The 18,317-nt window shown below is 31.3% G+C and overlaps 3 protein-coding genes and 1 pseudogene across 3 annotated transcripts; 2 read left to right on the plus strand and 2 right to left on the minus strand.

Annotated features, from left to right (window-relative positions):
* The first annotated feature begins 539 nt into the window (after window positions 1–539).
* LOC100159543 lies at window positions 540–2,617 on the plus strand (annotated as a pseudogene).
* Window positions 2,618–5,026: 2,409 nt separating this feature from the next.
* Window positions 5,027–9,830, minus strand: LOC100168442 (F-box/LRR-repeat protein 21). Its single transcript, XM_001948041.5, has 7 exons — window positions 9,596–9,830; window positions 9,289–9,527; window positions 6,791–7,028; window positions 6,449–6,663; window positions 6,033–6,296; window positions 5,767–5,931; window positions 5,027–5,708 (listed from the first exon to the last, which is right to left on the minus strand). Exons 1-7 carry the CDS (start codon window positions 9,690–9,692, stop codon window positions 5,421–5,423), a joined length of 1,506 nt encoding a protein of 501 aa, XP_001948076.2. The 5' UTR covers window positions 9,693–9,830; the 3' UTR covers window positions 5,027–5,420.
* A 73-nt stretch (window positions 9,831–9,903) lies between these two features.
* Window positions 9,904–12,068, minus strand: LOC100158821 (phosphatidylinositol-glycan biosynthesis class X protein). The gene is made up of 4 exons (XM_001951561.3): window positions 11,540–12,068; window positions 11,301–11,436; window positions 10,955–11,242; window positions 9,904–10,523 (listed from the first exon to the last, which is right to left on the minus strand). The coding sequence occupies exons 1-4, from the start codon at window positions 11,707–11,709 to the stop codon at window positions 10,335–10,337; spliced, it is 783 nt and encodes a 260-aa protein (XP_001951596.1). The 5' UTR covers window positions 11,710–12,068; the 3' UTR covers window positions 9,904–10,334.
* A 97-nt stretch (window positions 12,069–12,165) lies between these two features.
* LOC100569000 (phosphatidylinositol 4-kinase alpha) lies at window positions 12,166–18,316 on the plus strand (the record flags this gene model as incomplete). The annotated part of the gene is made up of 16 exons (XM_016800313.2): window positions 12,166–12,540; window positions 12,643–12,856; window positions 12,923–13,096; window positions 13,284–13,467; window positions 13,536–13,628; window positions 13,705–13,882; window positions 13,955–14,132; window positions 14,206–14,418; window positions 14,729–14,829; window positions 14,986–15,136; window positions 17,128–17,317; window positions 17,385–17,571; window positions 17,642–17,736; window positions 17,801–17,960; window positions 18,023–18,179; window positions 18,237–18,316. Coding segments are annotated over exons 1-16 (2,445 nt in total), but the record flags the coding sequence as incomplete, so codon positions are not given.
* Between the last annotated feature and the right edge of the window lies 1 nt (window position 18,317).

Raw genomic sequence — 18,317 nt, forward strand, 5'->3', positions numbered from 1 at the left:
AAAATAAAGAGACGTTTGACGGTGAGTAAACGTCGTAGTGAGAATAACAATTATTAACGAGAAATTGAGAAAGATGGAGGAAATTCTAGAATGTTCTCTATTTCTATAACACCATTGTTGTATTATACTTGGGAGGTGGTGAAAACTAAAATTATTACTGTGTCAAAAGTAGTGGTGAAGTAGGGGTTGGCGTGACGGTGACGGCTGTGCCCGCGAAATGTACCGAACCTTCTCGAACGTTCGGTCGGATATATAAACACTAAACGCGCGCTGCTCGTCATCAGTTTGAATTCGAAGCGGTACCAGACACCAGTGCGATTCATTGAACGAAATATACCTATTTTATACTGTCCTGTGCGACTTTCAGTGACCATCAGAGCTATACAAATAATTATTTATTAATTAATTTAGCAGTGCGTTTTTTAAATTAAATTTTAAATACAAAGTGATTTTAAATCGTATTATAATATTGCGGTACTACCTAAAAATTATATACTTGCAGTATATCGTTGTTATAATATTATATAGGTATACGTTTTATTCTTATAATTTATTTTCGTATTAATTGTGCGTGTGACCAAAGTTGACAACTTTATTGCGGAAATGGTTGGAAGAACAGCGATCGGCATCGACCTGGGTACCACCTATTCTTGTGTGGGTATCTGGCAACACGGAAAAGTAGAGGTCATCGCCAACGATCAAGGAAACAGGACCACCCCGAGTTATGTGGCGTTTACCGACACCGAACGGTTGATCGGCGACGCGGCCAAGAACCAGGTGGCAATGAACCCCGTCAATACGGTGTTCGACGCCAAACGGTTGATCGGTCGTCGATTTGACGACGACAAAACGCAAGCGGACATCAAACACTGGCCGTTCAAAGTGGTCGACGATTTCGGTAAGCCCAAGATCCAAGTGGAATTCAAGGGTGAACGGAAGGTATTCGCGCCGGAAGAGATCAGTTCAATGGTGCTGACGAAAATGAAGGAGACCGCGGAAGCGTACTTGGGCCGTGCAGTGACGGACGCCGTGATCACGGTTCCGGCGTACTTCAACGACTCGCAGAGACAAGCGACCAAGGACGCGGGCGCCATAGCTGGTCTGAACGTGATGCGAATAATCAACGAACCGACAGCTGCGGCTTTGGCGTACGGCCTGGACAAGAACCTGAAAGGTGAGAGAAACGTATTGATTTTCGACCTGGGCGGCGGCACGTTCGATGTGTCCGTTCTGCAGATCGACGAGGGTTCGATATTCGAAGTGAAGTCGACGGCGGGTGACACCCACTTGGGCGGCGAAGACTTCGACAACCGGCTGGTGTCTCATTTGGCCGAAGAGTTTAAGAGGAAAACTAAAAAGGACGTGCGCGCCAACCCGAGAGCGCTGAGACGGTTGAGGACGGCCGCTGAACGGGCCAAGAGGACCCTGTCGTCCAGTTCGGAGGCCACCATAGAGATCGACGCTCTGATGGAAGGCATCGATTTCTACACCCGAGTTTCCCGAGCCCGTTTCGAAGAGCTGTGCGCAGATCTGTTCAGATCGACCCTGCAGCCGGTAGAGAAGGCATTAACGGACGCCAAGTTGGACAAGGGCGACATACACGACGTGGTGCTCGTGGGCGGTTCGACGAGAATCCCGAAGATCCAGAGTCTCCTGCAAAACTATTTCTGTGGCAAACCCCTCAACTTGTCCATCAACCCCGACGAGGACTGTAGCATACGGCGCTGCGGTACAGGCGGCCATTCTCAGCGTGACACAAGTTCTGCGATTCAAGACGTGCTGCTCGTGGACGTCACTCCCCTGTCATTGGGCATCGAGACCGCGGGCGGCGTGATGACCAAAATCGTCGAGCGTAATTCTATCATTCCGTGCAAACAAACCCAAACGTTCACCACGTACGCGGACAACCAACCGGCCGTCACCATTCAGGTGTTCGAAGGGGAAAGGGCCATGACCAAGGATAACAACCTGTTGGGAACATTCGACCTGACCGGCATACCTCCGGCGCCCCGAGGTACGCCTAAGATCGAGGTGACTTTCGATATAGACGCCAACGGTATTTTGAATGTGTCGGCCAAGGACAACAGCTCTGGCCGTTCCAAGAACATCGTCATCAAGAACGACAAGGGCCGCCTGTCTCAGGCCGAAATCGATCGTATGCTCAGCGAGGCCGAACGGTACAAAGAAGAGGACGAACGACAAAAAGTTAAGATCGCGGCCAAGAACCAGTTGGAGAGCTACGTGTATGGTGTCAAACAAGCGTTGGACGATGCCGGTGACAAGCTGTCCGAAACCGAAAGGAACTCCGGAAAACGGGAATGCGACGTGGTCATTCAGTGGTTGGACAACAATCAGTTGGCAGACAAAGAAGAGTACGAGTACAAACTAAAGGAAATCCAAAAGAGTTGCTCGGCCCTAATGATGAAGATACACGGTGCAGGACAAGCCGGTGATGCGTCTCATCCCGGTGCTCATGGTTTCCCAGGACCTACCGTCGAAGAAGTCGATTGATTCCTTTAACAATGTAATTTTGTTATATATTTTGTAAATACTATTGTGAACTGCGTCCTATATTCCGACTCTAAAGTATCCGTTAGATTTAAGTTAAGTACTGATTTTTCTATTGTGATATTATTATGAATTTCCGCAAAATAAATGTTATTTATAGGTATACATTTTTCGTTTTTATTTGTTCCTGAAAAATAGTACTACCTTATGTTATTGATTATTTGCACGTCATATATACTTCACGACTTTGAAGCATGAAAATAATATGTAAAAAAAAATATTTTAAACAGATTATAATAAAAGCGCTTTTATAGAAAATGTACATATTTACTATTTAGTAGGTATCTTGTCCATGTATTTTTAACTGTTATATAAGTATATGTAGACTATATTGTAAAATGTTTTTATCTTCTTCTTATCTTTTTATCTGAGAGAGCATAAACTCTCTAGGAAATCATAAACCAAAACAGTTTGGTTATTTCTGATAAATTAATTTGTTTTAAAATATTATATTCATTATTAAGATTCTGAACCAAAATTGTCTTTCATCAAAAAATATTTTGCTATACATGAGGATTTAAATGTTTTTTGCGCTTGGTTGTAGTTTATTAATATTTTTTTTAACCAAATTTAAGATAGTATAGGTATGGTAGGGCACTATAGATACAGGTATGCTACGCCGCCATTTTGCGACTAATAATGTTATGTGAATTTGAATTTCTCCCTCTTTATTTTATCATTTTATCATTGATAAATGAGTCGCAAAATGGTGGCATAGCATACCCATTCTATGTAGAGCCTTAGGTATGGTAATTTTTAATGGTTCAGTGTATCTAAGAAGTTTACCAAACATTGTGTATACAAGAATGCAACGTCGCAATAATATTGTCTAGAAGAGCCATAGATATAATAAATTATTATTATATCTATGAGAAGAGCGTACTATAAAACTTGATTATTTGATAGATTTACATGAATAGGTAATATGAAAAATGGCCGATGGAGAAATATTTTAATCTCCGGTGTTCATTATTGGTGATAGATGTCAACAAAGGATTATCTGACAATCAGCTTGTAGATATATATAAAACTTATGAAAATAGAATATTGGGAAAAATACCAGTTTTCAATGTAATAAGTTTCTATTGTAAGTGATATAAAATGTGTCGACCAAATAATTCTTATGAAAATGAATGCATAAGTTATTTTTTAATTTTTTATAGGTATACCCATAATAATTTATATTAATTTGTTCTAAAAAAAACAACGTAACATTTTAACTCTCAAAACATTGAACAATATTACCTTAGCTTTATTAAGATTAGATTCTTTAGATTCTTATCTTTGAATAAATAAATAAAAATAAAAATATAATCAGCATTAAACATATTATTTGTCAATAGTTCAATAACTCTGAATTCTAATTTAAGTGATAGTATATTAACATTTTAACTTTCATTATTATTACCTATTACGACTACGGACTAAGTATATATTTTAATTATTAATTATTAGGGGAGAGTGTGGTACTTTGGACCGCATGTACCTTGGTTTTATGCTCATTTCTGCCTTTGTAATTGGTAAAGAATTAATTCATGGATGGAATTATAGTCACTAGTTCTACGACATTGAAATATATCCACAGTTAGAACGATAAAATCACTCTTGAATTTATAATTAAAAAAATTTAATTAATAAATAATCAAAATAATAAATTTTGGTTTTTTTTAATTTTATTTTCAACATATAAATTTGTGATAGAAGTTCTTAGGGTTAGTGCCATTTTACGTTAAATATTGAATAGAATTTAATGGTGTAGTCAATTCAGACAAAAAATTAGTATTAAGGACCAACAAATTACACTTTCCAAATTGGTATGCATGTACCTTGGACCAAATCATGAATTTTAAAGTTTAAAAAATTGAACAATATTTTTTATCATATACCTAAGATTATAAATAAAGGTTATATTTGATCTATATACTGAATCAGTTAGGTAATTTATAATTTTTTAAGTAATTTATTTAAAATTTTTTTTTTATATTTCTATGTATATTTCCATGTAAATTCCAAGGTACATTATACGTTGTACCTTGGACCATTTTTTTTTTTTTTTTTTGAATAAAATTATCATATTTCTTTCAGCAGCCAATTTGTGCACAACAGCAGTTGGAAATTTATACTTATAGTTCTTATCTCGAGAATTGGACTATTTGAAAATCAAGTATGATAATAAATAAGAAATAACTGATAAGCAGTGCATTTGAGTTCCTATTTTATGCAGTTTTAATGGTTTTGGATATGATAGTACTTCTTATGGTAATGAGCACCAATTTCAAGTATAAATGTATAAACAGTAAACACTAAACACACAATGAACCTAAAGAATAAACAGCAGATTTCAAATGTACTTCATTTAGCATAAGGAAATACGTAGTTTTGCCATTAAATATATGTGAATACCTATTAAACTATAATATAAATAAACATACGTTTGTCATCATAATTAGAACGAGTATATCTAATTTATTGTACATAGGTTTCAATACATATTGACATATTTTACTAGGTAGGTATAGCTAAAAGGTATACAAATTTACAAGGTAGATTTATAGGTATGAATAAGTTTGATATAATATATATCTAATAAAATCTTAATTTTCTCATGACAGATAAGAAATAAAGCAACATTGTATAATTATAAGAACCTACTTATATTTTTTTTTTTACAAATTCAGATTTGTTTGTGCATAAAGGTTCACATAATTATAACCAATACATTTATTATACTATAGTACTATACAATCGTCAATATTTTTCAACTTTCATTAATTGTTATTTTATAAAAAATAAAACAATTTATAAAGACAAACAAAAGGTACCTAGTATAGGTTTAGGTAGGTATATTTTATTTACTTATAAAACGACGAATAAAGTTGTGGAGATATACGTTTAAAATCTTGATCACTAAGCATCGACCATTTGTCCAATCCTAAAGATAACGAAATTTCTTCTTCTACTATTTCGTACGATGTGCTGGACTTTTTCAACCATCGATAAAACTCATCCGACCAATCATTTTGTCGTGGCCAATCGCATCGTAAGATTACAGCATTGCGACGGACGTGTAAACATTTTAACGAGTGACCATAGTATGAAATCAATAGCAATGTGCACGTAGATATTTTTTCTCTAATCATCTACGAGTAAAATATAACTATAAGTGTGAATAAATATTTCTTGAGAAATTCAACTCACTAAGGTATCCAGCTTAGGACAAAACTGGACTAGATTTACCAAGGTCGTGTCAATTCGCTCTTTGAACGACGATGGTTGATAGAATTTCGGGAGTTCCAGATAACCAAACGTCAGCAATCGATCAGAGTATAATTCGATTGCCTTATTTAAAATTTCAGTGCTCATCTACATGTATAAATTCAAATGAAGCTTTTTAACGTATATATTATATATTTACACACGATACACAATACGTGTAGGTAGGTATATTATTTTGTATTGCTAACCCGCATGTTTGGCGATTTATAAATTATGCTCGAAACTGGTGAACTAGGTTGCCATAAAATCTGTCTTTCTCTGATGGATTCCACCCTGAGATGTACTTTTAACGTTGGGTTTGTCTTAACACAATGTTTCCAGTCGAACGAGTTCATGGGTTCAATGTCAATGGGCGTATAACGGTTTTGGAGTATGTGCAAGTGACTGAGTTTGATTTGACTCAGCATTAACAACAAATCGCTTCCTAGATTCTGAGGACTAATCACTAATATCTATAAACAAACGTAAATCACATAATATCTCGTTACTCATTACCCATGGATACCTAGTAGACTTCAAAACAATAATAGGTATTATTATAGGCATCGCTATATTATTTGAATTAAAGACTCTTAAAGAGTGTTGGGAACCTGTTTGTAGGTACCTGTAAATTAATAAAAGCTCCGGGATGGAGCAACTGGCATACGTATTTAGTAGTATTCACCAACACTAAGGTTCTCAACGTGGTGCAACAGTAGAAACACACTTGGTCCAATAACGTCTGCGCGTCGTCGTTGTCCAACATCAAATCGATCAACTCCAATCTCACAAGTGACGGCAAGTTTCCCATCAATCTTTTTAGCGCTTCCAAAAGCTTACCTAAATATAACTACACATCGTCAAGGCGTGAACTCGTACGTAAGTATAAAGTATTAAATAATAGTATTAATAGTAATATAATACCTATATTCAAAACAAATAGGTACTTTATACAGCAAATACAAACCTCCTGTGCCGTACAAAACCGATTCATCGATACGTGACGTTGCCATGTTGCACGGGAATGTGTACTGTAATGTGCTTATTCTCGATCCTACTCCTTGGCCATGTTCAGCATAGAACGATATCATGTTCATGAACTCGTATAGGTTATAAAAATTGGTAATCGGCTTGAACACCAGAACTTTGACGTAACGGCCAATAGACTGAAGGCACATTTGCACCCGTAGATGATCTAACATGTACTGAATCATCACACAACAATGTAATGCAACAACGGCTTAGGTATATATTAAATATTTTAAGAATAATAATATGCACAGTTAACAATATATTATATAATAATCGTTTGTAGGTTACAATAAAAAGTTTATATGTATACGAGATTTTTATATGATTAAATCGGTACTTTTCTTTGGTTTTGTTTCGGAAAATCTATTAATTGTATTTTCTGTGTGGATGAATTAATGGAATCGATGAACATTTAACTCGGTATTCAACTCAAATCTATAATGCGTACGAAAAAAAAGTTGCATCTATATAATGAAATTGTTCATTTAATTATGGAGGTATTTGATTTTTTAAAGGTACTCACTACTCAGTTGCTATTGGAAAATGTTGTACCTACAACCTACCTACCTATCCATAATAATGCAGTCTAATTTTATTATTTCATATTGACCAACTTGCACATGAAAATGTCGTTGCTATTAGTAAACATATGAATCTATAATGAATATTGTAGAAACTAGTAAATATATAATTGGTGATATAAATTAATGTTTTCTGCTTTCTTCAATCGTAACATTAAGATAGCACGGCGTTAAAGATAGGCCACCATACATGCAGAACCCACCAAAACCCATTGCCTCGGTACATCCGTATGTTCATATTTTACACTTTTTTTGCGGACATTTTAATACGTAGTGTCGTAACTGGTAGTATATTTATATAAGATTATTACAAAAATTAGTGGTAAAATAATTTAGTATTAACTATGTAGAGATCAATTCTGGTTACTTACAACTGACAGCGTCAATTTTTGGATTCGGAGTGGACCGAGAAATGTATTGATTTTACAATGATGTGTATTAAATTTGAACTAGTTAGTACATCATATGTGTTCATAAAGTTTATTTTATCAGTCAAAAAGTCTAAAATGTAATATGTGTTTTCTCATAAGTTTTTCTTATATCTAGCAATAAGTAATTTAAAAAAAAAATTGAAAACACATTGGTAGTCACATACTCCTTATTTATATTATTACTTAAAAACTTGAAATATTCTATTATTATTATATTTATACTTTAGGATACTTTATTTTTACCAACCCAAAACTAAATTATTGACTATAATGTTTATAGTGTTTATACTTTATACAGTTTTTCCAATTTTTATGTAATATGTATTTCATTAAAGTTTTTCGTTTTTAAAAAAGAACATTAGTTACCTATCTAATAAGGAAGATTGGAAAAATATAACATTTTTAATTTTAAACTATTCACGGTAAATATTTTTTGACATAAAAGCGAAATATACTGAAACGGTGAAATGTAGTAAAATTAAAAACAAAATAAATTAATTTAACTTAATTCTTAAAATTATAAATAATTTGTTAATTGCGCATTAATTAAAAAAGAAATACAGCTTTGTTTATACCACAAACTTATTCACACTGTTTTATAGTATGTTAGTATTGATTTATGAGTTAATAATAATAATACAATTTGATGTATTTGAAAACAATTAGTTCAACCTAGCATACAACAGCATTATTAATGGTAATATAAATTAATTATAGAATATTTTTAGTCTGACCGTTAGTGGTGCAACTAGGGGGGAATAGGTGCCCTGACTACGATTTAGATATTTGCCAGCCCCCTATGGGTTATTTAAAATGAACAGTTTTGTTAAGTAGACAGTAACCCTCCATACCTAATCTTAACCCTAGTTTCACCTATGCATACAGCCTCTTCTCAGAATCATTTTTGTATACAGTGATTCATATTTGACTTCAAACTTAATATAGTTATTACAGTGACCTACTCAATGACAAAGTATATTCAAAAGTCAAAACCTACAGCAGTTCTATTTTTTTTTACGCTTCTCAAGTAAATTAATAATTAAGGAACGCTATCAGAGACACAAAGCAAACACAGGAAGGACTATGTTTTTAGTTGTGGTTAGTGGTTACAGGTAGTAGCAATAAATTAAAAATTAAAAAAGTCTTACACAATTATTCTATGTTCATGTTCCAACAAATATGAACTAACTACTTATTATAAGTATAATATATTGTAAATTTATTTTTAATCGTATTAAATTGTGACAATAATGTAATTATGTAAAAATATTGAAAAGTTTCCCGTTTAAAGGAATATAACTATCTAGATATTTAGACATGATATATTTACTCTATAGATTTAATTGACTTGTTTAGTATAAATAATATCTTACAGATATACATATAATAAGTAGCTTAATATACTGAACAGATACACTTACCTGCCATCCTGAATAATAGTTAAACTTTCTCCGGGTGAGGGTCGTGTCGTCAAAAACAAACGTATGCCATGAATATGGTAAATTAAAAACTGAATTCCACAATCTGCATGTTTTTGAAGCGTTATGTTTAGCTCCAATGTCCAGAAACGAGAAAATATTTTCAAGTAACAAATCTGGTAAATTATTCCAATCCCCTTTGTACTTGACGGTGGTTCTTCCAGTCCTCAGTAATTTTACTTCTAAAAAATAGTCAAGAACCAATTTTTACACACTTGTACAATATTATACATTTATAGTTCATACTAACTTGGATTTTTAATGAGCGTTTTAATATTTTCTTCATTTTGCAAGTCCATATTCAATGTGTTAATGTACATACATTTTAAACACCGGTAAGTGTACATACACTCAATTGGGGCCAATAAACCATTTTGGCACTAGTTCAACATGTTCTACATACGTGTGTATAGCACAGGTTGTCTATATTTAACACAAACCTCCTAAATTTTTTCTGGTCTTTGCCTTATCATCATTATTCTATTTACGTTATTATGTTCAAGCAACTATTATCAGACAAACTAACTGTTATGTAAATAAATAAATAAAACAAAATAATTCAAAGGTATTTTATTTTAAGTAAAAGTTAATAAGTCAATAAAACTTAATATAAATAATATAAACTTAGTTGGAATAAAATTAAATCATAGGAACTTATTGTATATAAAAAAAAGTGTAATTATATATTAGTTTGTTTTGAATAAATTTAAATTACCTATCATAATAATATAATATGCTATTTGATAAATTATTTCTGAATTTTAAGGAACGTGTAAATAAAATAAAAAATTTAACCAAAACAACTAGGAATCTAAAAAATGTGTGATGCATGCAATCAATTTATAACAGTTTTATAAATCTGAAGGGGTTTAATACACATAGAATAGTTTTAACATGAATAACACACAATAAATAGGTAGTCTTAAAAAGTAGTCTCTTTAAATATTTTCTTCTAATGAGCTTACAGCCAGTATTAATGTATGATTACTTTAACACTTGACAGGTGAAAGTCTGATGATAGCATTATCTGGAGACGGAGTAGCCATTAAACGGCGTAGAATGTAATATGTACCCAACAATACAGAACCATGAGTAATGAGACTCACCCATGGCAAATCATTGGTATCACCCACTGGTACATACATTACAACATCTTTGTTAACTTTTACATAACTGGCCTATAACATAAAATAATATACATGTTTATATTATATAGTATAACAAATAAATAGCTATCAAGTACAATAAGGTGTTCTTGTGAACAATTTGTATCATGTTTGTGTTTCATTGGATTTTGGATTGATTGCAAGATCAAAACATTAGGAGTGGTATAACAACACTACAGATGAAATCAGCAGGTTAGATTTGCCAAACCAAGCCTCCTATACCTTACTCATAATTTTTTTTATACACATAATACGAATACAGTTTTGAATTATTATTATTTAATCAACAAAAATACAATATTCTGTTGCTGCTAACTTAAGAGAAATTCGGATTTAATTACCCCTTGACTCATTTGATCAATGAGTATTATTGTATAGATGGTTAAAAAATAATGTACACAATGATTTACCTAAATTAAATAATAAATTATTTAAATACTTACAGGAATCCATTCTCCGGAATTGAGTGGAAATTGTTTCCAATTAGAATTTCTTGGTCCTTTACATAAGTATAACATTTGAACATCTGAATAAGCATCGCCAAATCGTACTTCTTTATAACGACTATCCTCAGCTGCTTTTTGGTATCTTAAATGAATCGGGAATTCTGTTTCTATTAATTTATTTGCTGTATCTGGGAGTGTGTAATTGACAACATAGAGAACAAATGGATCAGATTTATGAGCAGGTGTTTCCACATCAATAAATTTGTTGTCAACATAAAATTCCACCTGAAGAAACATAAGTAATATTAGTTTACTATCAAAAAAATACACAGTGAATACTGACTTTACGATTCAAGGCAATAGTAGCTAACTCATATTTGTCTACATAAATATCAGCTGGAAAATCATAGCGTAATGTAACTGCACAGTCTTTACGATTCGATGTTTCATAGTCGGCTGTGATGGTGGTGTGGAGAACTCTGAAATCAGAAACGGTTGAAGAAAAACGATTTAAGTACAATTACATACTATATATTTTGATTGAAAATTGTAGTTATAAGGTGTTACATTATAGACAACTACCTGTGGTAACCTTCATTTTTCACTTGAAGATTAATGTTTCCCGAATGAATTGTCAAGTAATGCATTGAATCTTGACTGCCTTTAAACCCATAATACGACACAACAGACGTGACGAATATCAACGAATAAAGAGCAAATAGAATTATCTTGGTTTTCATGCTTAAACCCATTGTGTATTATATTTTGTAATTGTATAATATAATGAACTGTTTAACTTTTGAGACAATAATGTTATTGTTGTTAAATTTAACAAAAACTACGGGTGTAAGACAGGTACAAATATTTTGGGAATGCAATTTCTTATAATAATATTAATAGCGATTAACAACCATAATTTAAAGGTAGTTAGTGCGGAATGCACTAATGCAGAAATGCTGAACGCCTATTGTCAAAAGTTGAAAAATATCTTACAATGTAATATTGTAATCATCATTCATCAGCCTGTCCACGGTCAGTATATTCGGCAGGCGTACGAAATTGCTACCACAGAATAACACTGTGTTGCTACGGTCTTGTTGTTGTTATCTCGTATTATGATAAGATAAATTATCATTTTAAATCATTATTGACTTTTTGGTTTCTAAAAGCGATAATGGAATTATAAAAAGTAAAACGATATACTAGGCATTCATTCTTCATAATGGTATGATACCTATTGGCAATTACTCAATACTCATTACTCGGCCACTCGGGAGCCTCATATTTCATGTTTACATTTTGAATACGAGGTCGCCTACTTCGATGATTACATACATTAAAATATTAATTCGTCTGCACTCTACCATTATAGTATAAATTATGGTCAATGGATATCTGTTGATTCATTAATTAATATTAATTATACATCAAACCCATGTAGAAGATTTTTTTTTTTTAATTTGAAAAAACGGTATTGTGTAAATTTCTACACTATGGCTACAGATGAAAAAAATTTCTTTCAAAAAACTATCCAGCATTTGGCCCGATCTTTGGCTTCTCAAAAGGAAATACCATGGGAAAAAGTAAATTCATTGTGTTTTATTATTTCGAAAAAAAACTGAAAGACTATTGGATATTTTAAAGCCGTCTATTAACCTGTGGAAAAATTGTATTATTTTTGACAGATGCAAACAATATATTCATTATGTCCGCAAGAAGGTCATCAAGGGGTGTTCAAGATGGATCAAAGAGGCCAAGATTCTATAATAGCATTGGGAATATACCTCCTAGAGTCAAACTTTCAGCATGTTGATCACATACTACCTTACTTATTAAAGTTGTTGAATGGCTTAGGGAAAATGCAGTGGGTGGATGAGATCAAGTACTTTCCTAGAGAGAGTAAGCTTTTGTATGGCTGATAAATGACTTTTTTTTAATTTGACCCATCTATTCTGTTATTTATAGGAATACCAGTTGCTGAAAGAATGAGTTTTTGTCTTAATACATTATTAACAGATGTCGCAACTCGTTATCCAGTTTCTAGAGAAAAAATAATTGAAGCACAGATAAAATGCCTCAGTAAACTATCCAATATTATTAGATCAGCTAAATCTGACAAGCTAAATGATATAACTAAGAGTATGTTTTTATTAGATATTTAATAATTCATTAATATATACTTGCAGAATGTGTAGAAAGTTTCAAAATGTTTTATACTTTAACACATTTAAATTTAAAATTGTATAAAACATCTCCAATGTTAAAGATTTATCATAAATTACTGTAAAGAATTTAATAAATATTAAACCATAATTATAATTTTTAGCTACATTATGCAAAGCTACCATTCCATGTTTTATCGGCTTGGCTAGGGCAATGGGACGAGCAACCTTGAGTGATCCTCCACTATTATGTCGTTTATTTCCAAAACCTAGTGCTCCAATTCAACAAACTCCAGTCCCTATACCTGATTTAAACATACAAAAAAAGAAAAGTTTCTCAAATTTTCGGTAATATTTTTGTATAAATCTATTTATTATTTAATACGGTTAAGATGTATGGTAATTTTTTTTTTCAGCTCTATCATTCCTCGATCGCTATCTCTAAATTTAAATTTAGCTTCACTAGACGTAATGACATTAAGTTCGCTGGATCCAATGAATGATCTCAAGTAAATAATTTCCTATTTAAATGTTAAATGATTATTTATACAGATAAATTTATAATTTATTTGTTTTTGTATATAGTAATAGAATGATATACAAATCAGAATGTAAACTGGGTTCCCAAGCGCCGACAAATATGTCTAATTACTTTTTCTTTAAATACGGATCAAGTTTTAACCAATTTCCATATACAAGATTCACTGACTCATCTATTGATCACAAATCATCAACGTTAATGTTTCCCTTGGGTCACCTACAAGTGAGCTAATATTAAGAATAAGAAAATGTTAATTATTTTATTGTTGTCTTCATAGTCAAAAATTGTTTATAGACTGTTTTATCGATTGCAAAAAAAATTCTTACCTCTGATGTTTTGGGGTTTGTGGATAGTTTAGCTCTTGAATTTCACATATCTGGGGAAAGTAAAACATTTTGTTATCGAAGTTTTAGTGAAATATTAAATTTAGTCATTGCTTCATTATTGAGAGAGTTACTTCAATATCAACAAGGTAAAAGCATATTGACAATTTACTATTTTATTGTAATTTTTTTAACTATAGTTTAAATTAATATTTGCTCTAGATTTACCATTACCATTTACTAAAGACGTTCAAGAATTTATAAAAGATTTATTCTTGAATGGTCAAACCGAGTTACAGTCTGGTGTATTACAAGAAACATCTGAACGTGAAGAAAAAGAACTACATTTAACAACAATAAATAAATTTAAAATAAATGTTTTAGCTAATGCAGCTTGTGTGGATTTATTGGTTTGGGCAACAAGGGATGAAGCTGGTAAGTTTTTTTATATTAATAACTTATAATTCAATAAATTATAAATATTATTGAATATAAAATAAATAAATTAAGTATGTAAATATTAATAGTTTATCATAATATTATTATCTAAATATTTTCCTTAATTTAGAAACCCTAGATTTTAAAGAAGTTATGCTGTTTATTTCAAATAACTTTGAAAATAATAATGTCTATTAATTACTTAAATTAATTATTTATTTTATCCAATTAAATTTTAATGTACAAAATTGCACTGAAAATAACTGAATCTGTTTGGCTTCTAAAAATATTTATTACTCATTTCTAGGTGCTGATAATTTATGTGGTCGTTTAATGGAAAAAATTAACTCAAGTAATAATGTAAAACAAGCATTAGCACATATGCCATTGATACTAGTTTGTATGGAGGTATTTATTGATTTTTTATTTATAATTGAAGCATACTTTTTAATAAGTGTATTCAATTTAATTAAATATGCAAAACAAAACCATTTCAAATTAACTTTAGTAAAATTTATATTGGATACTTAATTTTTACTAATTTTGTGAATATATTTTTCACAGGGTTTAGGTAAATTGTCTGAAAAATTTCCAAGTATAGCCAGTACTTGCATTCAATGTCTCCGTGATTTTCTTGTTCAACCATCACCAATTTTATCAAAATTAAACAAATTTCACTCTGAAAAACAAACTCCTAAAGGATTAACAATCACAGGTAAGAAATTAAATACATACTTTGTATACTGATTACTAATACCTATGGTGCTGGAATAATTTTCTAATAATTTTCTAGTATTATGTTAAGTTATAACTTACTAGTAAGTAGTAACTTATAATTCATAACTAAACTATTTTACCATTTTTACCCAGAATCCTGAATTTTGGTAGTTTCTGAAATTAAATAAAAAAATTAAGGACCTAGCCCTACTGTACAATAGGTTCCATGCGTACCTCATCATTGATTAGACGGTGTGCTTTTAACTTGAATACATTGATAAATCATCAAAATAAAAAAAAATTGTAGATTGTATTTCTAATATAGAAAAAAAAAAATGGGGAACTCAACCATACACACTGGCACACTGCCACTTAGGCCCAAGAGGGAGAATATCGAGGTTAATATGATAAGATTGCGGTGGCTCACTGTTACACATCTGGCAGTCTGGTGTGTGAGTTGTGGGTTCAAATCCTGTACTGTGCGTATTAGATTCTGAGTGGAACAATGAATGTATCGATTTTACAATGATGTCTGTGTTTTTTTTTGTGTCTGGTTACACGGTAAGTAGTCAAAATAATGCTTCGATTTTCAACTTCAGTATCTTGTTTGGTGAGAAAGTAAATATTGTTGGTGCATTGGGGAGGTCAAAATTTGAAATTCCCAATAGTTTTCAAAAGCGCTGGGAAAAACAACATTAAAATTAAGGCAAAACGGGAATTTTTACGCAAAATCGGTTTTCCACAAAATCGATTTTGGTTTTTGATGTAATTCTAAAACAAATGAACGTATATACTTGAAATTTTCACTGGTTGTTTATATTTGCGTTTCCTATACACGATAATATTTTCAAAATATTTTGATTTGTTTTGAATTGTTTAGGAACATTTTCTGTTTCCAATTTTATTAGACTTTTTTTCTATGAATGTCAATTAAACTTTATTTGTTGGGTTATATATATATATATATAATAGGTTATATATCAATTACTTTATATCATAAATAATAACAACAATAATATCATCAAATATACTTAGAAATATCATAGGCTGACTGACCGTTTTCACTCAGAATCGTTTTTCTTATACAATGATATTAAATCATTGAATTCAAATTTAACACCATCCATAACAGTGACCTACTTATAACCTTCTGTACAGCAGAGCGACAACCACTTGCCCACTTTTTTTAATTTAATTCTTGATATCTCTCCCAAGTGTTACATTTACATAGGTTAATTTACGTCACTGTATATGTTAATATTAAATAAATTGTTTTATTTTGTGCATACTTCAATTAATCTAATTGATATTTTAAAAAAATAAACAAATATAAAATATGCGCTATGTAGGTTTATCTCGAGGTTTATTTTGATTTTAGCATAGATCAAATAGTGTTATTTTATCTGTGGTTTGGTGTACCTTGATTCACCGAAAAATTAATGTTGGTGTTTCCCGGTTTGTGAACTCTTGTGATCCTAATGAGTAAACTGTCTGTGGAACTTAGTATATTTTCAACGTGATTTAAACCACTCTTAATACTTTCCTGACACATATTTATAAGAAAAATATCTAACATTTTCATAAAAGTCAGTCGAGTAGTTTTTGAGTATGTTACTTACATACATTCATTTTTTAAATACTTAGTATCTAGAATATGACATAAAAGTTGTATTTCTGTAACCAATGGCAATCGTAGAAAAAATATTCAATAAAATATTCGATTTTCGTGAGGTACCTATAGCAAAATTATTTCTGTAAGCTGGTTGAAAAATGAAACTATAAACACTCATTGAGTCTCATGCAATATGTATGCAAATTTGGTGTCAATTGGTTTAGCAGTTCCTTTGATTAACAAGCAGAAGGAAAGATGATATGAATATTATTAATTTTATTGTTATTTTATACTTTTTAATCTTGAAGAATCAAACGTTAAATAATTTAGCATGTAGTAATGAGTTCCACTTATGTAATTCTGTTTTATATTTTTAGTTAACGGTGTTAATGAGGTAAAACCAATATCATCAGATCATGTTGAATCACAGTTTGAAAGACTCCGAAATTCATCGATTGAAAATCTTTGTATTGCATTAAGAGCAGCATATACATTAGATCCTTTTTGTGTGCCAGCACTTTTAGCATCTTTATCTAATCGATTGTATACTGCCGAAAAATCTAAAAAGTAATATTTAAAAAAAAATTTTTTTTTTTTTTATGTAGGTATTAATTATTATTAATTACCATTTTAGTGATTCATCGTTAATACAAGCAAATACTATAGTGATGTTAGGCCATATTGCAGTTAGTTTAAGAGATACTGCAAAGACATCGGATACTATTTTGCAATTTTTCCAGCAACGATTCTGTCGTGTTCCTAGTTCTATTGATGTACTTATTGTTGATCAGCTTGGATGTATGATTATTGCAAAATGCGATGTAAGTATTATATAGTTTAACTAACTGGACTGTTAGATTTTGAACTAAGTGTTAATTTTGAATATTTTAGATGAATGTTTACGAAGAGATAATGCGTATGTTTTCGACAATTACTGTAGAAGCTGGCAATGCTTTATACAGTCATGATCAATCAAATCAATATAGGTATATATAATTCTTAAGCATACTATTCATTTTCAAAATATTAATAATATCAATTGTTATTAAGACATGTTTCAGGAGCAGTTATTAATGCCTTGGCTAATATTGCTGCTAATATTAAGGGTGAAAATGAAATGAATGAACTTCTTGTTAGATTATTAGAATTATTTGTTCAGCTTGGTCTTGAAGGAAAACGAGCTTCAGAAAAAGCACCAGTTGCTAATAAAGTAAATCATTTTTCTAATAATATTAATACAATTTACTAAAGGTTACATTTTTGATTTGTTAGGCATCTAGTAGTGCTGGGAATTTAGGAATGCTAATTCCGGTAATTGCAGTACTAATACGTCGCTTACCAGCTATTATACAGCCCAAACCACGATTGCATAAGTTATTTAGGGATTTTTGGTTATACTGTGTAGTTATGGGATTTACAAATGACTCTGGTAAGAACAATTTTTAATTATAAAAAGTGTTAATCTTATTAATTTTCATACTTTTAGGATTGTGGCCTAGTGAATGGTTCGATGGCGTAAAAGAAATTGCTATTAAATCACCTTGTCTTGTTACTCAAACTTCAACTA

The sequence above is a fragment of the Acyrthosiphon pisum genome, chromosome A2 (genome assembly GCF_005508785.2).
Source record: "Acyrthosiphon pisum isolate AL4f chromosome A2, pea_aphid_22Mar2018_4r6ur, whole genome shotgun sequence".
NCBI lineage: Eukaryota > Metazoa > Arthropoda > Insecta > Hemiptera > Aphididae > Acyrthosiphon > Acyrthosiphon pisum.